The following is a 24,558-nucleotide window of genomic DNA, read 5'->3' on the forward strand; positions in this document are numbered from 1 at the left end:
ATTAATCTCTGTTCTTGATTATAATTTCTGTGACAAATTGGCATCTTCTTGGGAACATAAACAGGAGTTACCTGAATAACAAAGACAGCATAGCTCATTCTCTTTCTCCCCTGCATACATTGAAACAAGAGGGGTAAACTTGCAGCATCCCATAGAAGAGATCTCAAAGGGAGCGTAAGTAGTTCTGTGGTTTTGCTCTTTGGATCCTTCTAGGGAGAGGAGAACAAGGTTTTCTATCATGAGACAAGGTTGCATTGTTCACCAAAGGCACGTAAACTGGGCCAAAAAAATGCTTTGTGTTTCTTCAGAAAATATTCACAGTAGAGCATTCCCAGAAAGGCGTTAGGCAGAGATGAGGCCTTGATGTTTTTAGATTAGGTAGATTATGACTTGATAAGGCCAGAATGATGTCTCACACACACGCGGCAGCCTGTATGAGCAAGTTAAGGCAATTTCCCTGGGCTCCAAAAATTCTAGTAGGTACTTTGTCATCCTTCTGGGGAAGTGCTAGGCTATTGATCTGGCTTAGCACTCAGTAAATCAGGCTGCTTCTCCAACTTTGAAGCGGGCCTTGCTGAATGATATTGGGCCAACTTCACTACTGTATCCCTTTCCACCTCCCCCACGAAAATGGCTATCATGATACATCAATCTTTTCTAAAACGCTTTATGAAAAGTGCCATGTTGAGAGATCAGTGATTACTAATGAATCCCTGAAAGTCAAGGAGATCATAGAAAACTGTTGTTTCCAAGCAGGGCTTAGCCATCATCTCCTTGAACTCATATCCCTCCCTCTCTGATGACAGAAATTCTCATTAGATCTTCAAGGCTGGCCAAGATCTCAGGCCTGGTGACTTGCCAGCTGTCCAGTAGTGCTCTTGTTACCTCCTGCTGCTCTATCCTTTGTGGCTCCTTTTCCTATAAATTATATGCTATCAGCTAGCTTAGTATTTAAATGGTTTCTTCTAAGGAGTTAAAAGCACTTTACAAATAGACTGTCAGTTTCTCTCTTCTTTTACAATAGATTTGATTTAATCTGTATCTAGGAAAATGGTGAGCCTATATCATAATCAACATGGTAGGTAAATGCAAAGGATTAAGGGAGAAGCTTTCAGTGGCTAAATAATGGAGAGATGGCACACCTGTTGACTTTACGTGCCAGATACTGAGTTGGGTTGATGTCTGTTTACAGGAGTTTGTAAGCTGCATGCAGGTTTCCTGGTAGATTGTACCCCCATTAAACTGTATTTGATTTCCACTACATGGGCTTTCAGGCCTTCCTTCGTATTCCTGGAGTTATGGGTAAATGATTATGAACTGGATTCCTGGATTCATTAAAGGATTTAGGATATGTCTGCAACACAGATTGCAGCATAGTAATATAGTGATACTTGAGATAAATGTGACAATCTTGAAACTGCATATTGTACAACTGCAGTAGGGTTAGTTGGTAGTGCTTGTGACGAGGTTGCTTTGGCTTTCTCTGATGTCCCACGTTTTAGCACTAGCTCCAGGATCTTTATCCTAAACAGCTATGTGCAGGGCAGCTAAACCTGTAATTGGAAGTAAATGAATAAACTGAAACATGTGAATAAAGGAAAAATAATAAATAAAAAGAAGGGATTAGAACAGGTTTTGTGAGGAAAGACTATTATCTTTATAGGCCTGGAGATAAAAAGGAGATGAGATAGCCAGTGATTAGCCAAAGGTTCAGTGTGTCAAACTAATCTACCTTTTTGATGAGACAGCTGCTTTTTCTGGGAAGGGAAATGGGATTCATCCTGTCTATATATATATCTCAGCTGATTTTTTTTCTTTTTTCCTTTTTTTTTTTTTTTTTTTTTTGCATGAGAAGCTATTTGCCAAGCTGGAGATGATGTAGTGAAGAAATTGCAAGATCTGTTAGGGAGCAGCCCAAGGAGATAAGAAACAGGTACTGAAAAAGAGTAGGCATACACAGGAACAGGAGTACAGTATTGATGAGCAAACTTGGTCTTGTGTACTGGGGAATCGCAATATATTTAAAAAAAAAAAATTATCTAAGCTGAGATGGGGAAGGACCTGGATTTATCAGCTGATCATAATATGGTTATAAGTAATCAGAATCAGTGATTCAGCAAAGACTGTGTAAGGCTGTAGTGAAACCCCATCTGAAGGACTGGTTGCAGGACTGTCGGGGAGCATCTGTAGCACCTTTCTCAGAAGAGGAAGCTACAGGAGCTTAGCTTCCCAAGTATCACAGAATGCGGGCTGGCAGGGAATAAGGCTTATCACTCCAAACACTGTCAGTGACATAAAGGAGATACTCATGTAAAAGGACAAAATACAAGAGCAGATGGTTATGAACTAGCCATGTATCATTTTACGGTAGAAATAAGACTAACTATTAAAGAAATGAGGTTCTGGAACAGCCTTCTAGTGACAGTTTAGGGATAAAAATTGTTTTTAAATGGAGCTGATCTCTACCGGTAAAATTGAGATTAGCTCTGAAAAGCCTATTGATGGGATAATGCTCTGAAAAATCCCCTGCTCCTCTGCCATTTAACTGGCTCTCCCTGTCAAATTTCTGCAGATGTTCAGAAATGTCCTGCTCTGAACACCTCTGTGTCTCTTTTCCAAAGGCATGGATTAAGAAACGGTACTCTCCTGCACTTTTAAGCTCTGAGTAAATAGCATGACAGCACACATCAAGAGAATACAAAATATAGCAGAGCTGGCCCTTCAGAAGAGAGCAGAAAAAAACATAGTGGTCAGTCACCTTTTCAATGACATGGGACTCTTCTAGGAAGGGTGGGATGTGGTTACATCTACCTTTTATCAGCTCCTTCCTTCCCTGTGAACTGAAATGGGTTTAGTATCACACCTTCCTCTTCCCTAAATGAAGGGAAATGCCTGACTGACAGACAGGATTGGGATTAGGACACTCTCTGCTCTGCTCACTGAAATAGTAAAACAATGAACGGATGAAGATGCATGGCCCGACAAGACAGAGGTGGCTAGAGAGCTGAGTTAGTATGGCCCAGTGCTTGTGGTGCTCACTTGAAGGCAGATTCCTGAGTTTCTCATCACAGCATTTTGTCTGAGTCTTGTTCAAAATCTCCCTGGTAAAACTATCCATTGATTGCTCAGTATGTCTTCAGACCCACTCAGACTGAAAAAGAGTTTGAATCCTCCGCTCTCTTCCTGTCAGTGCACTTTCTATAAATAAAAAATTGCACAACACAACCTCTCCTAGGTTTCTCCTAGGAAAATATGAGCTCCTCTCAGACTCTTTTGAGATGTTTTTAAATCCCATTGTTAGGATATATATGATGGTGCATGTGAGCAGCTAAAAAGGTTTTCTGCAGCCCTGGCACAGTGAGGCAATTAAATCCTAGAGGATTTCAGACATGCTGTTCTCTGTTGTTGTTTTTTTTTTTTTTTTTTTTTTCCCATAGTCCAGCTCTGGGAAACTCCCTGCTGGGCAAGCTAATTGCTGTGAATCCCCTTCTGAGCCGCTCAATCTCCATCAGCATTACAGTGGGAGACTAATGGAAACTCTGGGATTTGTGGTGATGGAGAGGAGTCCCATACAAACACCAGTTCCTCTTACAACTTTTAGAGGAAATCAGCACCTTTTCCAGGGAGCAAAACCCACGCTGCCTGGACGTGTTCAGATGCATTTAAGTATTCCAGAGGACTTGGGCAGAAAAATATTTAGGGCACATCTCTGGCCTGCAGTGCAGTGTTTCTCAGAAATACCTGAGCTAGCGGTGAGGAAGAGTCTGCAGAGCTGAAAGAGCGATGGTATGGCTGCACTGGTGCAGACAAGAGTCAGGGCTGGTTGACACCAACACAGCACCTTCGTCATAGAGACGTATTATGTAGCAAATAGATCTCACACAGTGCTGTGCTAACAAACCTATGGGCCTGCGTGCAGCTAAGTCGGGCATTGTGATGCGGCACTGTATTAAGCAGCTACATAAAGACAATCACAAGTGATCATATTAATCAGTTGGCGCCAATCACTCTGTGTCCTTCAGATTTTTTGGAGGTCTTCAGGTGCTCAAAGATGCCATGATGAGACCTCCAAAAGTCCATCAGATCCTGATGCCTGGTTTTGACGTATGGGTCAGCTGGCTGCTGTTGCAGCTCAGGTAGATAACACTGTTCCAGACTTCAAATGGCATTTAGCTGCTTTGCTTGTACTTCTCTCTGTAAAATGTTGGTAGAACATGAACACAGAATTGTGTAAATTGATGGTTTTGAGGTACTCAGGGGAAAAAAGCAGATTATTCTATAATCTTCCCTTTATAAGCCTAGTATTATCATAATGAATTCTCTTAAGGTTTATTACAGGATTATTAAACAGTGCTTGCTCTTACAGCAGGTCAGGAAGTACAAACGACTGTATGTGCTAGCATGATAAATTCCTTCGCGCCTTGGATAATCAGGCTGATTGCTAAACGCGCGGCCCGGGCAGGAGCCCTGCCGTGTCCCCCTCGCCCCCCGCCAGTGACTGGGAGCCGCGCCATCTCCCAGCGCTGCCTTCCTCTCTCACCCGAACGCTCAAGGCCGCGTTTCGGCGTTACCGCCGCCCGGCTGCCCGAGCCCCTCACCATCCCAGCCTGGGCCCTATCGCGCGGCGTACGGCAGCGCGTGGGCTGTGCGGGACCGACTCACGCGGGGGTGGGGCGGGCCTCAGGAGGCCGAGGGACGCCGGGCTGCGACGAGCACACGCGGGGCGCGGGTCACGCAGCGCCTGGCGCGCGCCCTCCCTGCGACGGGGCGGGGCCTCATTTGCATCCGCCCCCGGGTTGGCTGGGGCGCCTTGGGCCACCGGGGCGGGGCGAGGGGCAGCGCGGGATTGGCTGGGGCGCGGGGCAGGGGCGCGGCCGCCATGTAAGGCGCGGGAGGGCCCCGGCGCTGGCGCCTCAGTCGCGGAACAGCGGCTGCTGCGGCGGTAGCTAGCGCCTGCTTAACGGCCCGCCCGCCCGTGACGATGCTGGACCGCGAGCGCGGCTGGAGCGTCTCGTTCGCCGGCTGCGGCTTCCTGGGCGTCTACCACATCGGGGCCGCCACCTGCCTGCAGGAGCGCGCCCCCCACGTCATCCGCGACGCCCGGCACATCTACGGCGCCTCCGCCGGGGCGCTGGCCGGCGCCGTCCTCGTCGGAGGCGGCTCTCTGGGTCAGCGGCTCCGCTCTGCGGCCCCGGCGGTGGGGCTGAGGGGGGCTGGGGCCGAGGCGGGCTGGGGCTGAGGGGGGCTGAGGCGAGGCAAGCCGCCGTGCGTGCCCCGTGGCGCGGAGCGGGGCTGCGGGAAGGGGCAGGTGCGCCGGTCCGGTTGCCGTTGCGACGGCGGTTGAGGGCGGCTGCGGCGCGGCTCCGGCCCCCGGCAGCGCATCGGGCCGCCTTCGCCGGTGCTGCGGGATGGCGGGGACGGACGCGGGGCTGGCTGTTCTTTTTCTCGTTTTCTGCCCCCGAAGAGGTATATGACTCCTTTCATAAAATTTAATCCGAGTGGGTTATATGGCCCTGTGGGTGCCAGGCTGTCTTCACTTCTCTTCCATCACATCTCATCCCCTACGCATCTTACCTCTGAGTGAAATACATAAATATCGTCTGTGTCCTTGAGGGTGGGCTAAGAGGCAGATGGTGAAGTTATCGTGTCTTCACCTTGGATGCATATTTAGCAACCTCCCGGGCTCCAGAAATGGTCTTGCCGGTGCCTCATCTGATTTCAACACTTACGTAGTCAAATGGTCAGAGTTTACTACCCCAGGTGTAAGGACAGACGTGTGTCCGTCTAAGGAGTTCTATGCCTCCTGGCCTTGGAATTGCTAATACTGGCTTGGTGACAACAGCTCTTAGCTTTGTGCAAAGTAGAGGAATTGAAAACTGGTGTGAGAATGGGAGCTAGATGAAGCCTAACACCCTTCGAAGCAGGCAGACTAACCCCATCATTGGTTTGAAACAAAATATTTTGTGGGAAATAACGCACCTCTCCTGTAGTTACCTTGGCACATGAAGATTCAGTTAGCTTTAACTTGCTTCCTCTAATGCTTCTCCTTTCTTGAGGTAAGGCTAAGAGAGTTAAGGTCAGGGTTTAGGTTAGCTTTAACACGCTTTTCCTCTTTAATCTGTGCACAGTGTGTATTGCATAGGTTGCTTAGGTATATGATTAGAAACAGTGGATTGATTAAAATCGCTCATTTTAATTGTGATTTAAGTAATAGAATTGACCTTGTTTTTCATTTATACTGGATAAAAGATGTCAGTTTGCAACGAAATACAGTCCCTCTTATGAAATAAGCACTTACTTTCCAATGGTAGGAAAAATATACTGTACTTCTACGTATTTAAGGCTCATGAAAACCCAAATATACATTTACCTAGTGAAATAGTCATGCTAGACATTAAAGCAAGCTCGATACAAGTAAAATATCAAGGTGTTTAGGATGGTGACTGGAATGCAGTTAAAAAAACATATGAAATATGTGGAAATCTGAAAATAGTTTTCCTTTTAAACCAAAGTAGTCCACTGAATATGAACTTGTCTAGTGACTCAACACTGTTTTTGTTAATGGTATCCTTAACAGGTTTAGAACGAGAAGATATTGTAAGTTCATATTTCATATTACTTATAGATGGAGGGGGAAAACAAGAGTGCTTATTTTGAATTTGGAGAGGGTTTGAGTTTTGCTTTTGAATTCCTGAGGGAACAATTCACTGACCAAAACGAACAGAAGTTCCCTGTACGTGCAAGAGAATAATGCTGTGGAATGCTTGTCCCTGCTGCTTAGCCACTGATCTCTTATCACATGGGCTTAATTTCTTCAAAGCTTTAGCAGTAAACTTGTGCTACTTAAACTTTTAAATTTAATTTTGCTGTAATGTCCTAACATATCTTGGGTTATTATGAGCAGCTTTTAAAACAAATCATATTTATACACAATAGCTGTTTATTTTTAGAATGTATCCAGTTTTAAGTCTGAAGTCATTGTAAATGATTTAAGAAGGCAGCTGCTTTAAATATTTGAAGTGCTCTTGAGCACAAAAAAAGTATATTGTTTACCTGAAAGTATGTTAATAACATATTTTAAAATTTTTAGCATTTTCATAATTAAGACTTGCAGACTTGAAATTATTCCTTTGTCTTTCCCTTCTCATATGCCAACTGGGATTTTTGCTTTTCTCTAGCTAATAGAATAGCTAGTGTGTGTGTGATCACTACCCAAGGTATTGTATTTCGTAGGCAAGCGTATTTTTTCTGCAAGCGTAAACCCCCCCAAAAAACCCCAAAAAACCCACAGCCGCAAACCTATGGACCAACCAAAAAAACACCAAAACAAAAAAAAAGCCCCACTTGGATATGCTGGAAGACAATTCAAAACCAGACACATTCTTAAATCTGTGAATCACTGTAACTTCCTCAAACAAAAAAGCTATTCTCATGTTAGTTCTCTATCTTCTTAGCTCTTAGGGTTTTTTTTTATAAGTTTGTGTGAAAGCAGAGGATTGTAAGTAAGCTCTAAATAAAATATTACGTGGTATAATAATTTGATATATTTAATTTGTTCATATTGTACACCTCCCTTACACTGATATACTTTAATACATAGTATTTGTTATTTCTGCAGTTGTGGTTATAAGTCCCATGTGTTTTCACAGTTGCAGTTCACTGTGGGAAGACAGAGACAGATTATTCTCAGAGATGGGTAGTGGAAGGATTAGAGGCAGCAGACACAAGCTTGAACATGACAAATTCTGATTAGGTATAAGGAAAAGAAAATGACCACGAGGGTGGTAAAACACTGGAACAGGTGCTCAGAGAGCTTGTGGGACCTCCATCCTTGGAGGTGTTCAAGACTTGGTTGGACTCAGCCCTGCATTAGTACGCTTGTCAGCGCACAAAGTCTTGAGTGTGTATGTATATATATGAACTGGGTTTTGACTGAAACTGATCTGCATCTTTCATCTTTTACAGGTTTGTAGCTGGATGTTTTAAATTAAGGGGTTTCTTTGTGCTTCATGTTGCCTGTTGGATAGGCAAACTGAGAGTCTGTAGAACATCAAGTTTGAATCAACGTAGACATTAGACATTGAATGGAAAAAAGTGTACTTTTACATACTGAGGAAGAAACTTCCTTCATTGTATTTGGGGGAGGATGGAGGGAGAATTTTAGAGGTGACTGTTTTTTTTGAGGATTAAGTGCTTCCCAGGCTATTCCAAACTGGAACTGTTAAGGTGCACTCCTCTTGTTAGGTCTTTCCTGTGGACGTCTAGGAGACGTATTTTGGTGGCAATGGTGTTGCCCATTCTAGTGGGGAACTAAGGAGAACAGGTTTGGCAGGGGCTGTAAATACAATGCCAGGTTTTACTTTGTGGGAAACAAATTAATACTTACTTAACCATTAAAAATAGGAATATAGAAATATAACTGAGAATATAGTAATGTAACTGGAAACAGTTCACATTTAATAGGAACATTAATTTCTTTAGCTCTCTTACATTTCAAAAAATAAAACAGATGTACCAAGTTCTGCCTAAAATCCCAGTGTGACTTGAGCTGTAGCCCTCTGTCCCTTTCTCTTGTCATGGGAGGAGGAGATCCCATTTTGGAATACATCAGCCTAAGAGGTAACTGCATTTTCATTCTGTTGAGGACGGAAGGGAGAAGGAAGAGAAGTTGGAATGCTTTGAAGTCTGTTGAATTAATAATTAACAGCTTTTTAAATTTTCAGTGTTTTAATATGACATACTCTTGGGTAGACACAACATATTCTCTTTTTCTGCTTAGGAGCCTTTCTTGTATTTAAATTAGGTTACAGTAAACAAAATAAGTAAACTTTTTTTTTTCCTATAGGGGAAATAGTCATGGGGGGACTACATGGAAAAAATATGTAGAGGGACTCAAATAGTCCCTCTATTAGGGTCTCCCTATAGATTACCTCAAATATGGTGATTCTTATATATGAGTAAAGTGTGAAATCAAATGGGTAGTTATGGGTAGTTATTTTCTGCCAGGAAGTTGAAATGAGGGAAGTTCAAATCTAAACTGTTAGAGGTCATCAGTTTTGCATGCCTTTAATGGAGTATGTAAAGTGAGCTGATACTTGCTGACATTTCTTTACAGTGAGAGGTATATAATCAGAACACAAGGTTAGTAGATGGCACTGGTTTACTTTTTTTTTTTTCTGCAGTGCAAATGAGTGAAGTATGTTACTATGCTTCAAATTTAAGTAATAGCCTGAGCCTCAATTTCACAGGATGCTAGCTAGAAAAACAGGGTCAAGACCTAAGCAGAGAAGTGAGAGCATGTGTATTTATTTGCTCGTATGTCCATGTACCTCTTGCTCTTGGTCTTTTTTTTAGAACAAGCAATTTACTTGCTTGGTACATAAGTTTTTTAAAAGGTACTTATTTTGCAAAATGAAATTAATGTGTGCACTAAGACTGCTTTTCCTGGCCAGAGTTCTGGTAGTTCAGTATCTCAAACTCCTACAATGTGCCCGATGTCTCTCTTTGAAAAGTTTAGAAGATTAAATATTGCTACATCAGTTTAATTAAAAAAAAAAAAAAGGCAGGCAGTGATTTATATCTGAGTGCTTAAAAAATAGAACTGGTAAAACTGTCTACGTAACTACTTTTGGAAATAACTTATTCACTTGCTAGAATGTGTCTTGTGCCATTTTTTATAGTTGCATGTAAAATGTGTTTTACTAACATAAGCATATATTTGCTTACTGGTGAATGGTGTCTAAATCTTCTGCTGTCTTCTGGGGTGAGATGTGGGTCAGGCTACTGGTAACAGTGGATTCATGGCCTAAGGCTTTGCTCTGCAAGGGTGGAACGAAAAAAATTGTAGTGGTAAAAAACGGAGTATGTCTGATACCTCCGATTTTTTTAGAGTTAGTCTTTTGAACATAGACTCTTGGTTTACTATGCTAAGAATGAGAAAGGTTTAGGTATTGCTATTTGAGGGGGGAAAAATAATACTGTAAAAGATAATATTTTTGTAAATGAATCTGAACTCAAAGACTTAAGCAAAGTTGTTTTCAGTGCAGTGCTCACATTTAGCTTGATAAATTGAAGCCTCTCTATTCTGGAAAGAGTCTATTTAAGTTAAAATACACAAGTTCTGAAAATATTTTTAGATGGCCTTGCAGCATATCACTCAGGTTAATAACCTGCTACTTTGACCTTCCTCCCCACCCCCTTTCCTCTACCAAGTTGACAAGCTTATCAGGCAATTTCCTCAAAGTATGCCCTGGAGAAACATGACATTAAAAATTCAAACAAAACATTGCAGTTGGGTGAACTGCTGTTCTTACTATGATCTGACTATGTGTGGTTGTTAAAGTGATTTTAGTGTTCTTTGGGAACAGTTGTGTCTTCTGTAGTGTTTTGATCTAGTTTACAAAAGTTGATTTAATTGGAGAAAAAAATTATTATATGTCTGTTACATACTGGTAAAAATGCATCTATTTAGGTGGAGACCTGTGTGAGGGGTGTAATCTCCTCCACTGCTTTAAAAAGTTCCCTCCTGACGCTCCTTACCATAAGTTCACATTTCGTGTTCTCTTTATTGTATTTATATATAAATGGTGCCCTGAAAACTTAAATTTGGTTAATGCCTGACAAGTGTTACTAGCTGTGATGAACCCAGGTACGCGGCTTCTTCAGCAGACATACTGTGGACCTTAAAACTGTGCATCATACACTGTAGGTTTTTATGGTTGTTGCTTATGGAATATGTCCATGCATACATGCTTACAGAAGATCATTAATCTTTATTTTTTCTTAAAGACTGTGTTTCTGGGATGAATAATTCCTAACAGAAGCATGTTATATGGGTATTTTACACCTATAGTCTACATATAAATAATGTATAAGTAACTTAGCGGTGGGTCTTCACCAGGAGTTCTATTTGAAAGTCTAAACTGACTATTATTTTTCCCCTCAGAAAACTCCTAAACTCTGTTAAACTCTAGTGGACAGTTATTTTATCTGGTAAAAAGCTCTTGAATTTTCATGCCAGCAATCACAGAGAAAAGTTGGAGCTCTAGACATGCTTCATTATTGGAAGTGTGTTTTTTGGTTTTTGACATGCTTTCGGTTCTTAAATGAAATGTATTTTATTTTCAGCTCAAGCTTGTGCAGATGTTCTGTCATTAGCCAAAGAAGCTAGAAAGCGAAATCTTGGTCCTCTTCATCCGTCCTTTAATGTGATAAAGATAATAAGGGATGGACTGATGAGAAATCTTCCAGAAAACACTCACCAGTTGTCATCGGGCAGACTGTGTATTTCACTGACCAGAGTATCAGATGGTAAAAATGCATTGATATCTAATTTTAACTCTAAAGAAGAAGTTGTCCAGGTATGTTTATTTCTGGCAACTGTTAAAAGTTTCTGTAATCTTAAGTCCATTTAGCATCATCTATTGTTTTTCCATTTTAAACATTTTAGGATATTGTGACTTTGACAGTATTTTAAAGATTAATTCAGGCTTCATTATACTAAATTCATATACTAATTTTCCCAGTCAATGTATGTGCCAACTGTTACAGCGAGCAGATGTGAGGGATCAGTCTTAAAGAGGATAATTGCCTTTAAAGTGCAGTGTATCTAATGAAACTATATCCTTCATGAATAAGAATGTTTTCAGGTCATTCTTGTAAAAGCTATGATCAAGAAACAGACAAAAATAGCTTTTTAAAATTCTTAATATGAATTACAAAGCTAGTTCAGTATGATCCCAGAATGTTCATATTTGTGTCCCCAGTTAGGTACTTTGGTTACTCAGAAAATGTATAGCTTGAATGAACGATCATAAACTTTTCCTTGCTAATAGGCTTTTCTAGAAATAGAGTTTCAGTGAGTCTTATCGGTTTTTAGTTACATTCTAAAAAAAATGTGGAATACCCTCGTCGTCTTTAAAATAATGCTTCGTAATACCTTTTTTTTTCCCCTCCTTTTTATTCAAATGTACTTGCTGGGGATTTTTTGGTGCTTGCTTCGTTGTTTTTCCTAACATCTAAAAAGATAAGTGATAATTTCAATAATAGAACAGTTACCATTTCATTTATATGGTCTTATTTTCCTACAGGCTTTAATCTGTAGTTCATTTGTCCCTATTTATTGTGGCCTAATTCCACCGTCATTTAGAGGTGTGGTAAGTCTCTATTGTCAAGATCTAAAAATAGTTCTAGCTATTTTGAAAATATTAAGAGACAATGTGTATATTTTTTCAGTTATTCTACTGTAAAATAAATACCTTCATTGTAGCTTCTAGTACTCTAGCTGTCTGTTACAACTTCTCAAAAAAGCAAGGAAGCACTAAATGTGTGGAAGATCTGTTATGTATATTTCTTCTCCACCTGGCAAAACACACACAGGTGTGTGGGCTTCCGATCTCTCTTAAATTTTTTGCTTGCTGATGCAGTAATTAAAACGGGGTATTCTAAGCTAGCAAGTATTTAACTTAAGGATAAATATTTGTTGGAGAAAGTGATGCTTATTCACCTGCACAAATTTATAGGAAGGGTCACTTATACTTGTTTGGTTAAAAAAAAAAAAATCTTCTAAGATAGTTTATTGTATATGTCTGTGTTCTTGCTGTAGGTAGATCTGCCTTAAAACTGTATTAAGTTCCATGTTCAGTTAGATATAATCAAAGCTTTTTAATGTCTTCTGTCATTTGTATTCAGTATAAGAAAGGTTGCTTTTTAAAGGTAAAGTTTCAGTATATTAGTCTGTTGTATTACTTCACAGGAACTGTTGGTTACAAAAGCTCTTAATGGCTATACTGGATTTTCTGAAATCCCCCGTTAAAGGGGCAAGTAGTGCAGAAAAGTTAGCATAGCTTGTTGTAGGTGTTTTGATTAACAGGTCTGGAAGCAGACATGCATTTCAAAATCGAGGCAGCGACATTCATGGCTTTTTTGTTATAGTGTTGTATTAACTAGTATTTGCTTTCCTTCCAACTTTGTTGCTCCTTACACAAGGAAATGGGAAGAATATTGAAAGAAAACTCAAAACATCTTTAACAGTGATGATTACAGACTGTTCTCAAGGCAATTTGGAAGTGCTAAAAGGTTAAGGATAGACATTAAATGTAATTCTTTCTTCATGCTGGAATTTAAGCAAAAGTGATTAGAACTGTATAGGGATTTTTTCTTTATCTGTACTTCTAAACCTTGTATGTCTCCTTAAACTCTTCCAGATTAAAGGTGTTATGAAAACAGGACGTTGGACTGAATCCAAGGTTTAGGTGGATCCAGGCTAATCTGGCTATTCAGTTCTTGTCATCAGACAACAATGTTATTTTAAAAGGCTTAGTTCAGAGTACAAAAACATACAAGTGATGCTTTATTTGGGCCTGTTTTGAGGGAAGGAAGGAATCATTGAATCCTTTTGATCTGTGTGATTGTTTTGATAAGATTTTAATGCTTGGGAGGCATTTTTAATGTAACTTGGTAAGAATACCACAGCTGCATATGCTTGGCATGACTGCTGTAGGACTTAAACACAGTAGAATGCCAACTACGTAAACTTTGTAGCATCTTGCTGTTTACTGGCTTGGTGCGTCATGCATGTATACTTTAAAACAAAGACTTAAGGATAACTTTCAATAGGTGTATCTTAACTGCCAGTTGTGAAGCTTTTTGGTGTGGTGGGTTTTGTTTGTTCTTTTTGGTTTTTTTTGTTTGGTTTGGTTTTTTTGTTTTGGTTTTTTTTGTTTTTTACCCCTTTCAAACATAGTGATGGTTTTAGATTAAAAAAATTACTAGGGGGAACAGGTAGGCAAAAATTCTTGCTACTGTCACAACCAACTAGCTACAGCTGGCCCCAATGGAAAGATGGCAGTTGTGAGTGGAGGTGTGGTCTTTAGCCATAGCAGCTGCTGCACTATAGATTAGTTACCCCAACACAGAACTCTTCAGTTCTTGAATCTTAAAATGCCTGAGATGGTGATGCACTAAAACTACAGAAATGGGCAAGTCAACATGAAGGAGACAAAAGCATAACGTGGTTATGCTTCTAAACTTGTACTCAAAGCAGAATAGATACCCACGACTGGCAAGGTTCCTGAAGCATTGTCCACTTTCACTTGCAGTTTCTTTATGTCCAAATATTTTTGATGCTTTTATATCAAATTCTAATCACTAAGAATAAGAGTAACTTAAGATGACTCTAACTGAATGGTTTAGTATCATGGAACTTGAGCTTTGAAATGTGGAGGTATTCTTTTACTTGTATTCTTTCTAAATTACTCTGGTAGATCTTTGGTTGGTGCTCTCCTTTGAGGAAGAGGAGGTAGCTGCACTACTTTTTCCCTGCATGTTGTGTAGGATTATAACGTTTAAAATGGATTTGCTCTTTCTTAAACATACATAAAAATCCCAAATAGAGTACTCTTAGGCTATAGGTAGGACTATTTTTTAACTGGCATTAGAGGACAAAGCATGTTACTCAAAAGGTTTAGCCAGGGAGCATAGGCAGAGACTGTTCTATTACAGTCTTAAGTACTATTTAATTCTTGCATGGGAAATCTGCTAGTTAGAAATTTTCAGCCTTTGCAACTTCTTATATCTGTTAATTTTTGTAGCGCTATGTGGATGGAGGAATCAGTGACAACTTACCTCACTACGAATCTAAGAATACCATCACAGTTTCGCCTTTTGCTGGGGAGTGTGATATCTGTCCAAAGGGGAATTCTGCCAACTTCCATGAAATGAATGTGACCAACACCAGCATTCAGCTCAGTTTAGGAAACCTTTATCGTTTAACACAAGCACTCTTTCCACCAGAACCTAAGGTAACTCACTGCCTTCATGTAGTTACTAAAATGTCTTTCTGTTTAAAAGCCTTGTTTCTGCAGAAGGCTACAGTAACCTTAGCTTTTCCTCTAGTCATGTAAACTTTTCTGGTAACGTTTATCTTCTTGTTTATTTTTTTTCATAGTTTGTCTTTATTCTCCTTATTTTTAGTCTCTCTCAGACTAAATACGCAGTCCTGCTATTGGCTTTCAGTATTTATTTGGTAATTAGCACAGGATTCTATCATGAAATCAACATTGGTAAATTAATAAGTGTCAGTTTGTAGTCCCTTCATATTTACCTGCTAACCGGGTGCTTCAGAACTTAGAAGTTCTAAAGCTTCATGGTTTTCTAAAGTTCTCAATTAATACTTCATGCAGGCAAGTTGCCTTTAAATGTTGCTAACCACTGTTAATTGCAGATCTGCTGAGGAAAATGCTCTTGAATTGCCAATTGGCTTGGGATATATTACAGAAGAAAAGTAATGTTCCTTACTGCTATAGATGTTTTTTTTTAAATTGAGGGCGCTTTGACCACTTGAAGAAAAATGTTAAATTCTACTTATGTAGGCTTTAATTTTTTTTATTTTTTTCCGTCTAGGACTACTGTGTAGGTGAGCTGGTGTTGCATCTGGTGAAAGATGTGTTCATATGGAAGACTAAGTCTGAGTCTGAGCATGAGAATTGCACAGCTGACTTTTCACAGTTTTGGGCAGTGGGAAGCACTGGGAGGGAAGGAGGGGAGCTGGCATACACCGGGCCATGCTGTTTCATTGTTGCTTGCATCTGCTGAAAGGCTAGTCAAAGAAACAAAAGGGGAGGAGATTCGTGCAAACTGTTAGATTGCTGTCCTTTCAGGTGAATAATTCAGTGCATCTGTAATAGCTGAAAGATACGTTCATGTATGCGTAATCACGTCTCTGTCATCGCAGTGGGCATATTAACCTGAATCTACTGAATTATAGCAATTGTTAATGTATATTTTTTTCTTAGAAGAATGGAGGGTGGGTAGAAGTGGCTTTTCATTCTGCAGACTTGATCTTAAATTGAATCTCCTTTTATTTTTCTGACTCATTTACCCTATGCTTGCAGGTACTAGGAGAGATCTGTGAGCAAGGATATTCAGATGCTCTTAAATTCTTGAAAGAGAATGGTATGTTACGTTTGTGGATAATTATTGATGATGTGATTTAAACCTGAGTTTAAAACAAAAAAAAGGGGGGGGGGGTTGTATGTAGCTAAGAAGGGGCTAGCTCCTTGAATTGTTTGAAGGGATCATGATAAATTTAGTTCTTGTAGAAATCATGTAGTTATATTAACTATTCATCTGAGGTAAGTTGTGCAGCCACACAGAAATTGAACTTTTGGGTTTTTGCCAAATTTGTGTGAAGTGAATGTTAAGGTATTGTTAAATGAGATTAGCAAAGAAATCCAATTCTAGGGAAATAGTATTACTAGTTTCTTTTGTTTTAATCATGAAGGATGGGAATAGGCTACTGTAATAATGTACTGCATCAGATTACAGCAGTGGAAACTGAAATGTGATGTTTGCGCTATTGCAGATCACACCAGCTGCAATACCGTAATGCAGTCATAACTTGATGTGCTCACTGCTTATAATCTGTTATAAGTAAACATTAATATTTAAGTTTTCTTGGAACAGTTTTCTTCACTGCTAAAGAATGTCATAGTTCTGCTTAAGAGTTTGATTTTGTAGTAATAGTATTGAATAATTAATGAGAGTCCTGCTTTATGCATTTTACTAACTGATCAAAAACACAAGCTATACAAAGAGCCTATAATTTGTGCGTTTCTGTGCTAAGATGGGTTCTGTTGCTGTGCTGCACCCACAAGTTTCCTGTGTGCATGTTTCCATCTCACACTAATATCTGAGATTCCTTGCAGCTCTCTCTTGGTGTCTGTCCCCCACATTCTCTGCATATTGCACTATTGTCCTCCTTTTTTCATGCTACTGATCCTGCGATCACCTTTGTTCTTATTCTGTCACAGGTTTGTCTTGCTTTAACCTTTCCAAACTCATTCATTATGCATGTTCTTTCTTGTTATTTCAACTACAGGAGTTAATCCCGCCCCCCACCCCCCAGTCTGTAACACTTCAGAATTTTTCTGCTAAATGCACTGTATATTCTTTTGACATTTGTCTTTAGGAGTAATTGTAAGTAGGATACAGATTCTGTGGTACATAGGTATGGATCCTAGTCAAATTTGGTAGTCTTTATATATAAAAATAACTTTATAATGCTTTTCTGGAAACTGCATATAAATAACCTTTTTTATTTTTCACTTTGTGCTCATTATCTAGTGCTAGTTTCTAAGGTAATTATCAGTGCTATTTCTTAATTAGCACCAGTTTTGCAAGGCAACCAATGTTGATTTAGATCTGTACTTTGGATATATCTTAAAATAACATTGTGCCCTGCTCGCTTTCCTTCTCCACCCTCTTGTAGCAATGCCTCAAAGTACTCCCATGATAACTGGCCACGTCAAATTTCCCAAATGTCTGATGTGTTCTAAGTGTTTTCTTTCAAATAAATATTAAATCAGTTTTCCTTCTCTCCTTTAAATCATTTGCTTTCTTGCTGGAAAACAACTTTGGTAAATGACTATGTTTCCAGTGCAGTTTCGCTTAATTTCACTTTTTTCTTTTCTTGAGAACCTGTTTTAAAGTGAACCTGAAAAAGAGCATTCATCAGTGTGATTAAACGTTTGCGGGATTATAAGAGCAAGCATATTTGGGATTGGGTGGATAATGTTCCCTCAGGATAGGCCTTTGTACAGATACACAGATTACAGGTACTCTGAAGACCTGTGGATCATGCCTAAGTGGAAGTTCTTGACTCTTTCAGGTATTCTGAATGACTCAATTTATATCCACTTGTCCTTCACAAAAAGAAATCCTCATGAGGCTGCACAACACATTGACCATATGAAGAAAAAAATATTGACAGAAAATAGCAAAGTGGAAGCTTTGAAAATGGAAATACTTAATGACCAGTTGAAGCAAAATCCATGGCCTTTGGAGAAGAGCATATTTGAGAGTCTACCTCCTAGACTCCGTAAAGGTACATTTCTTCAAACTGTTTCTTGTAACTTTGAATGGCAAACTTTGATGTATTTTTTCCCACCTGCTCACTCTTATAATTTGTGTACAATGCTTTTTATTTACTCTTATAACTTCCTGTGATATTAGAGACTAGCTCAACCCAAAAAAGTTCTTTAAATATGTATTTAATGTGAACACATACATTTTGATTTAGCTACAGAAATACAATTGAAGCAGGAGGAAGAAGCTACTTCCAACACTGCAGAGTTGTGAATTGAACTCTTATTTGGTTTTGGATAAACTTTGTATGTGCACAGTATTTTTGTAAGCATGTATTTCACACCGAAGTTGAACCTCAAATCCAAACACTGGTTATCCCCATCTTATTTTTAAAACAGACTTCTGTGGATTTCTAATTTTCTGGCTTTCCTATCTTTTTTAATAAGCCGTTAATAGACCAAACCCACTTCTGGTATTTCTTTATTCTATAACTTTTAACTATGTTTTTTTGTGGATGCTGATGGGTATTTTCAAGATCTGAAACCTGTGATCCCAGTGACCTATGAGAACAAAATTTCAAGTGTGATACTTCTTACAACTATATGTAACAACTAGAACATGCGGAACTCTAGAATTTAAACAAACTCCTTAGGGTTCTAGAATCCCTAGCGAGACAGGAATGTTACCTAAAATACATAAGTATTTTTGGAGATGTGAACTTTACATCCTCTTATTAAAAATTAATTCTTAGATGTATTGCTTAAAAGTTCTGGGTAATGCCTTTTGTCCCTGTGGTATGAATCTGTGTTTCCCATATTTTAAAATAGCATAGAGAAGGTTTATGGTAAGAGTGCCTTGAGATGAATTCTATCTGAGCCTTATTCAGTAACACTTGATAACGATGACTGAAGATTACTGAACTTTGAGCAAATTATTTAAACTGTTTTCAAATAGTCTAACATCTCTTTCAAAACCAATTATTCTTAAGCACTGCAGGAAGCTTGCAAAGAACAGAATGGATTCTACGCTCAGTTCTCAAAACTCTTCCCAATACGGGTGATATCCTATCTGATGCTACCATATACGCTACCAGTGGAGTCTGCTTACTCTGTTGCTTTGAGGTAAAGAAATTTTAGAATTACTAAACTTTTGGAAATTCACTACTTGAGAGCTTATTCAGTGTTGTAGACATTCTTGTGCTCTAGAATTCAAGTGGTAACTGTCAAAAAAACCATTATTTCTACCTACATAATACATCCTCCTAGAGCCTCTACAGTCTAAGGCTAGATAAACATATTAAGAAGATTTCTAAACTATTTACTCTTATTACTAGTAGCTGTCTCATAATGGCTCAAAAGAAGCACCCTTAGCCAGGAGCATGTTCTTTATTACTATTATTACTTTATTACTATTCTGCAGTGGTATTTGAACTCTTTCCAGACAGTTCTTGTGCTGTAGCTTCTTTTGGAAGTCAGGCTTGAAATACAGCGTTTACTCAGCATATAAATTTTCTTACCAGGTTTGTTCAGGTTGACTGGAAGTTGTGCTCTTGAAACAGGACTTAATTTTAGAAGTTTTTCAGTGCTCGTAAAGGAGAAATTATGCTTAATGAGTGCACCATGAACCCTAAGTTTTGTGCCTGCTTAAGAGAATTCCAGTCCTTGAACAGAAGATGTCATTACTATCCTTAGAAAATACTTGAAAAATCAAATGATCTATAAAGGGAACCACATAAAACTCAGTAAAATATTTTGTTTCTGCGCCACTTAATGTGGCGCTTCTGTGCCATTTTTTTTGGTGGATGGAGAGGAAGCAAGTCTCAACAGAATTTTAGTGTGGGTTTTTGCCCCTCATTCTCCTTTTGTGTAACTGACTTCTGTTAAGAGCGTCATAAGGAAAAAACCACCAAAACATTTGTGACATTGTTGATTTGATTGTAGGTTAGTAAACTGGTTTCCTGATATGCCTGCTGATGTTCGATGGATGCAAGAACAGTTTTGTCGGATGGCTGGTACAGTTTATTCCCAGGCTAAAAGCAAGCTGTTCTGTACATACAGGTAAAGTGGAGTCCTGCTGCATGCAAATGATGCGTTTTTAGAAATTCTCTCTCTTTTGTCAGAGCTTCAAGTACTAATAAGTTTCTCTCTTAAACCAGGATTTAGTAATTTTCTCAAAGTAACACAAAACAGTTCTCGCTGCTTCTAATCCTTAGCATTGTTTCTTAGGTGTATTTTCTGGTGCTTCTTGCTTATAACTGATCAATGACTGCTACATATTGTAGATTAAGAGGTGTTGCCTGTTGGTGGGCTTATGCTTTTTGGGGAGAGGGCTGGATTATAGGGCAAGCATTGGGCTGAGAACAGAGACCTTGTTTTTCCTCTGTTCCACAGTCGCTGGAGCAATCAGGGAGAAAAGGGGAGGGAGAGGTTGCTCAAGATGTTCTAAATCAGATGTAGCAGATAGGAACTGGAAAACATTGGGAGAAAGACTAGATTCTCAGGAGTCTGGACAGGAGAGGTTTTAAGAGTTAAAAAGCAGACAAATATGAAGGACAGTCTTGTAAGATAGTTGGGAAGAATTAAAATAAGACACATACGGAGAATTTTTAGGAACCTCTATTTCCATGGAAGAGAGGCCCCTACTCGAACCTGGTTGTAACTAGGTTCATTATGTTTCTCTTGCTAAACTGGTGTGAGATTTAAGAAGCTTTGTCAGGTTCTAGACTGGCATCATGAAAGATCCGATTCGTATGCTCCGTTCCTTATAAGTACAGAGTAGTCAATGTTAAAGGTTCTGGCTTAATGGAATATGTAATGAGTTTGAAGCTTGGGTTTCCTTCCCCCTTTGGTAATATTAAATGGTGGCTTTCATATTAGCTTGTAAAGATATTTTCTTTTTACAATATTCAGTTTTATCCAGAATTCAGAAGCATATAATTCCAGTATACAAATAGCCTCTCTTCTCCCTTCCTGAAATCAGCCTTTTCTCGTATAACACTAGTTGGCTTTTGAGGACGTCTCTCTGAGCACAAATGTAGTTCTTCGTATGTATTTGCTATCATCCTACTGTCACCTTTTCAGTTATTTGATACCACATGTAATCCAGTGTCCTTTTTTTTCCTCCTTTTCTTAAGGATATTTCTGATTCCTTTCCACAATAAATTTGGGTATAGTCATCTTCCTGCTTTTACCCTTATTTAGCAGCTTTTTGATGTTGCTCTTATTCTAGCCTTACCAATCATGAGACTCTTCCTCTGAAATGGGCTTTTGGAAGGCACAAAATCACAAGACTGTCCCAGATCTAATTTTTCAGAGGGGTTATTTGGTCATTGAGTCATGATTAACCAGAAACATTGTTTCTCCTCTTGTGGAAAGAGCAAGCTCTTGGCCCTAAACCAGAACATGGTAGTCATGTGGCTTTCGCTGTATGTTTTTATTGTAACTTCAAGACTCCTACTGGACTGTTTATGCTGTCACGCTTCTAATTTTTCTTAAGCCTTCCTTTAAGTGGATTCCCCCTTCAGGTAGCCAGGTCCCAAGGGTCTGTGCGTAGAATCCTGCATTGTATTCTACAGGGGACTCTTTGTGGGCTTGTACTTTGTTTGAGCATCCACCGAGAACCTACTGCTACTTTTGCAGAAAGTAATTCCCCCCGCCAATCTTTTTTTTTTTTTTACGTTCTTCCCTTTATGTCATCAGATTAGCTTCTGTTTTGGAATCAAACTTAAATCTCATGAAAAGTTGCGCTGTTAACAGTTTGAAAATCCTTTTAGGCAACTTAACCTAGTGGATGGTATCTTCTAGTGCTCTTGAACTTCAGGTGGGGAAACTGGTGTTGAAGTGTGTGTTACGCGAGCTGGGTTTTCTGGTGTGTGAGAGGGGCGCTGCACGTTTCTCAGATTGGAAAAGACTAGCCTGGTGATTCAGGTACTTTAATTCAGAGTGTAGGAAAGTTCTGTTCCAGCTGTTCAGGTTGGTGATAATTAATGTAACTATTGACTTAATGTAACTATTTTATACCTACTTCTGAGCACAACACATAATGGCAGAGTGCCCTTCTTTTTGATATGATTGTTTCAAGATCCTTTTCCTGTTGTCCCATATCCTAATTCACTAAATGCATTTAGAATTAACTATTTTCCTCTAGTGTTCTTCCTTTTCTATGAAGATTCCCTGTCAGACACCTGAACAATAATAGAAATGTCACTAAAAGACTAATAATCTTTTCCTTTTTTCTTTTTTCTTTAACAGGAAAGACAATTATGCAACACTAAGAAAATGTCAAACTGTCCCATCTGCTGTGGAATTTCATTCTTCATACTGCCATCTTAAAATGCCTCGCTGTTCTGCAGACCTTGAAACCTGGCTCTGGGAATCTTCATGCTTCATGTGCTCAGCTATGAAAAATGCTTCTGCTAACATACAGGAGCATTCAGACTTAAACTCCTATCCTCATTTTCTCCCAAATTCTGATGAGTCTGGGTTGGAAATAGATTTTGACTCTTCCTCAGAGGCAAGTTTCCATACTGCTCCAGAGTATTAATTTGGAAGTAGATTCCACAGGTTCCAAAATTCCAATTTGGCAGAGAAATTTAAATCCTAAAGGACTAAGGATCACTTTGTTTATTGCCAATAAGTCTTGGAAAATTATTTGTTTACAGCTTCCTGACAAATCTGCCTTGGGAATTCTACTGTTTTAAGGATTATAAAAACAGTGGCTGCTATACTAAGTAACAGACTACAGTTCTGTTGAAGCACCAGCTCAATCAACTGTAGTAAGACTTGTAGTAAACAGTGTCTCTCTGGAAATAAATTTTTAAAAAAATCTACTTTCAGCATAAAAATGTAAATTCTGTAAACAGATTGTTAGACAAATAAGCATCAATAACAAAAGCTTTTTAAAAATACAAATCTTAACAGTACTATGTGTTAGGATTACTTTTATAGCACTTAAATGAAATTGGACTTTTACTTCATAAAGGGAAATACACAAAGGAGCTTTTTAGTGGCCTCCAATGTCTGTTTGCCTTATGTTTAAACATACTGTTGTGTTTATGGAAAAGTTGTCTGCATGAGATACTGTAGGAACAGTATTACTCTAGGTTTTGTACGCATTCCACAGTTCATATTACTTCTCCTGTATGGCTCTTTCCCTTTTCAAATATTTCAAGGGAAAAAGACATAAGAAATGGGACACATTCCCCTGAAGTGTATACAGGTAGTTTCAGTCATTTCGGAGGACTTTTTTGTACTTAATAAGGACTTAATACTTGACTAAGTATTGAAAAGTAGGTAAAATAGTGGCTGTGATTCGTAGCAAATGGTAATTTGAGGTGTTAAACTTTACAGAAGATGTTAACAAAAATCAACATATAGCAAGTGGTGAATGATGTTTAGGTGTGCTAATTGCTGCCCAATCTTTCTCAATCATTTTTTCCCCTCCAACTTGAGAGATTTTTCTTCCCTTCTTTCACCTCCCTCTTGCTGTAAAGGAGGGAGGAAAAAACGGGTCCCGCCTGTCTCGGTGAGGAGGGATGAGAACCCTAAGGAAGTTTTCCAAGACCAATTGTGAGAAGAAGCAAACGTGGGAGACTCAGTGGAAGCATTAATATCCAGGGAGCTGTGTAAAGTGTTGAGCGATGAGCATTTCAAAGCACCTCCCACTACAAAGGTTCTGAATAATGTTAATAAAGACAACGTACAAGTGTATGAATACATAAGGAGAAGTAAATAACTGTCAAGATTAACTGTTCTTTGGATGTTTTATTATCATGTCTTGTACAATTTTTTTAAAGTAGAATGAAACGACAATGGCTTTAAAGTTGGGTTTGTGCATGTTTTTGGGGGCAGGCGTGTGACATTTGAAGTCTTCTTGTTCATGCAACTTGGGCGCAGCCGAGGGAAGAGACTTAAGAGGTGCTTCCTGAGAGGAGGAAGAGCAGCGATGAGGTGGGGATGCTCAGGAGAGGGGAGCCGGGAGGGTGGAGTCTGTCAAACAGCAAAATGTAGCACAGGCTTTAAGCAGTTTCTCAGTTGCGATTGGGGAATCAATTAGGGAATAAATTGGGGAATTTAGCTGTAAAATTTAGCACTTCAAGCATTAAAACTGATCTTTAAAATAGCGGAGGACAGGGGAGAAAAGTGTCAAGCTATCCATTTCCATACTGCAAAGGACTGGTGCTATTTTTACTTCAACTCTTTTGTTTGTTTCTGCTGTGTATGTACTTCAAATTTGCAATAAAAATTGGAAACGTTACTCTGACTACAATTAAAAGATACAAGATCTGTTTTATATAGTCTTTATTTATAACTTCAAACTTTCTGTGATTTAATTTTCTAATGCTCTGCAAAATGTTAATTCTATCAGTATGTGTCAGAATTTAAGCAGGAATGTCAGGTTTTGCTTCCTTTCTGTGTACCGGAATAGTTCTATTGACTACATCTGTATCACCCTTAACTTCTGTTGTGCGCAGCTCCAGTTTTGTCTCCTTTTTCTAAAATAAAAAGACAATCTCTTCTGTTACCGTGTTTTCTAAGCTTTCTTATGATGTGCCCAGCGTGAGTTCAACCACGAAGCGTTCATTTCATTGAACGTCTGAAATACTTAATGGTTGCAAGGTGGCTTTTTTTAAGAGTCGTAATGTAAGAGAAGTAACCTAACTTTGAGAGATGCTTGTTCACGTGAGTCATCTTA

General features: G+C 39.1%; 1 protein-coding gene across 3 annotated transcripts in view; it reads left to right on the forward strand.

Annotated features, from left to right (window-relative positions):
- Nucleotides 1–24,388, forward strand: part of LOC134524588 (1-acylglycerol-3-phosphate O-acyltransferase Pnpla3-like) — a 49,819-nt gene extending 25,431 nt beyond the window's left edge. Inside the window, exons 1-9 of one of the 3 annotated variants that reach the window (XM_063354755.1) lie at nucleotides 4,830–5,168; nucleotides 11,128–11,360; nucleotides 12,090–12,155; nucleotides 14,592–14,801; nucleotides 15,894–15,954; nucleotides 17,669–17,884; nucleotides 18,854–18,986; nucleotides 19,806–19,922; nucleotides 22,116–24,388. In XM_063354755.1, coding sequence (XP_063210825.1) covers nucleotides 4,982–5,168; nucleotides 11,128–11,360; nucleotides 12,090–12,155; nucleotides 14,592–14,801; nucleotides 15,894–15,954; nucleotides 17,669–17,884; nucleotides 18,854–18,986; nucleotides 19,806–19,922; nucleotides 22,116–22,407 — 1,515 coding nt within the window. In that variant the 5' untranslated portion in view covers nucleotides 4,830–4,981 and the 3' untranslated portion in view covers nucleotides 22,408–24,388. Of the gene's footprint in view, nucleotides 1–4,829; nucleotides 5,169–5,263; nucleotides 5,467–11,127; nucleotides 11,361–12,089; nucleotides 12,156–14,591; nucleotides 14,802–15,893; nucleotides 15,955–17,668; nucleotides 17,885–18,853; nucleotides 18,987–19,805; nucleotides 19,923–22,115 lie in introns of those variants that run through there. The other 2 variants (XM_063354759.1, XM_063354768.1) reach the window with 2 other exon arrangements.
- Nucleotides 24,389–24,558: the final 170 nt, after the last annotated feature.

Source organism: Chroicocephalus ridibundus, chromosome 1 (assembly GCF_963924245.1).
Source record: "Chroicocephalus ridibundus chromosome 1, bChrRid1.1, whole genome shotgun sequence".
NCBI classification, from domain to species: Eukaryota; Metazoa; Chordata; class Aves; order Charadriiformes; family Laridae; genus Chroicocephalus; species Chroicocephalus ridibundus.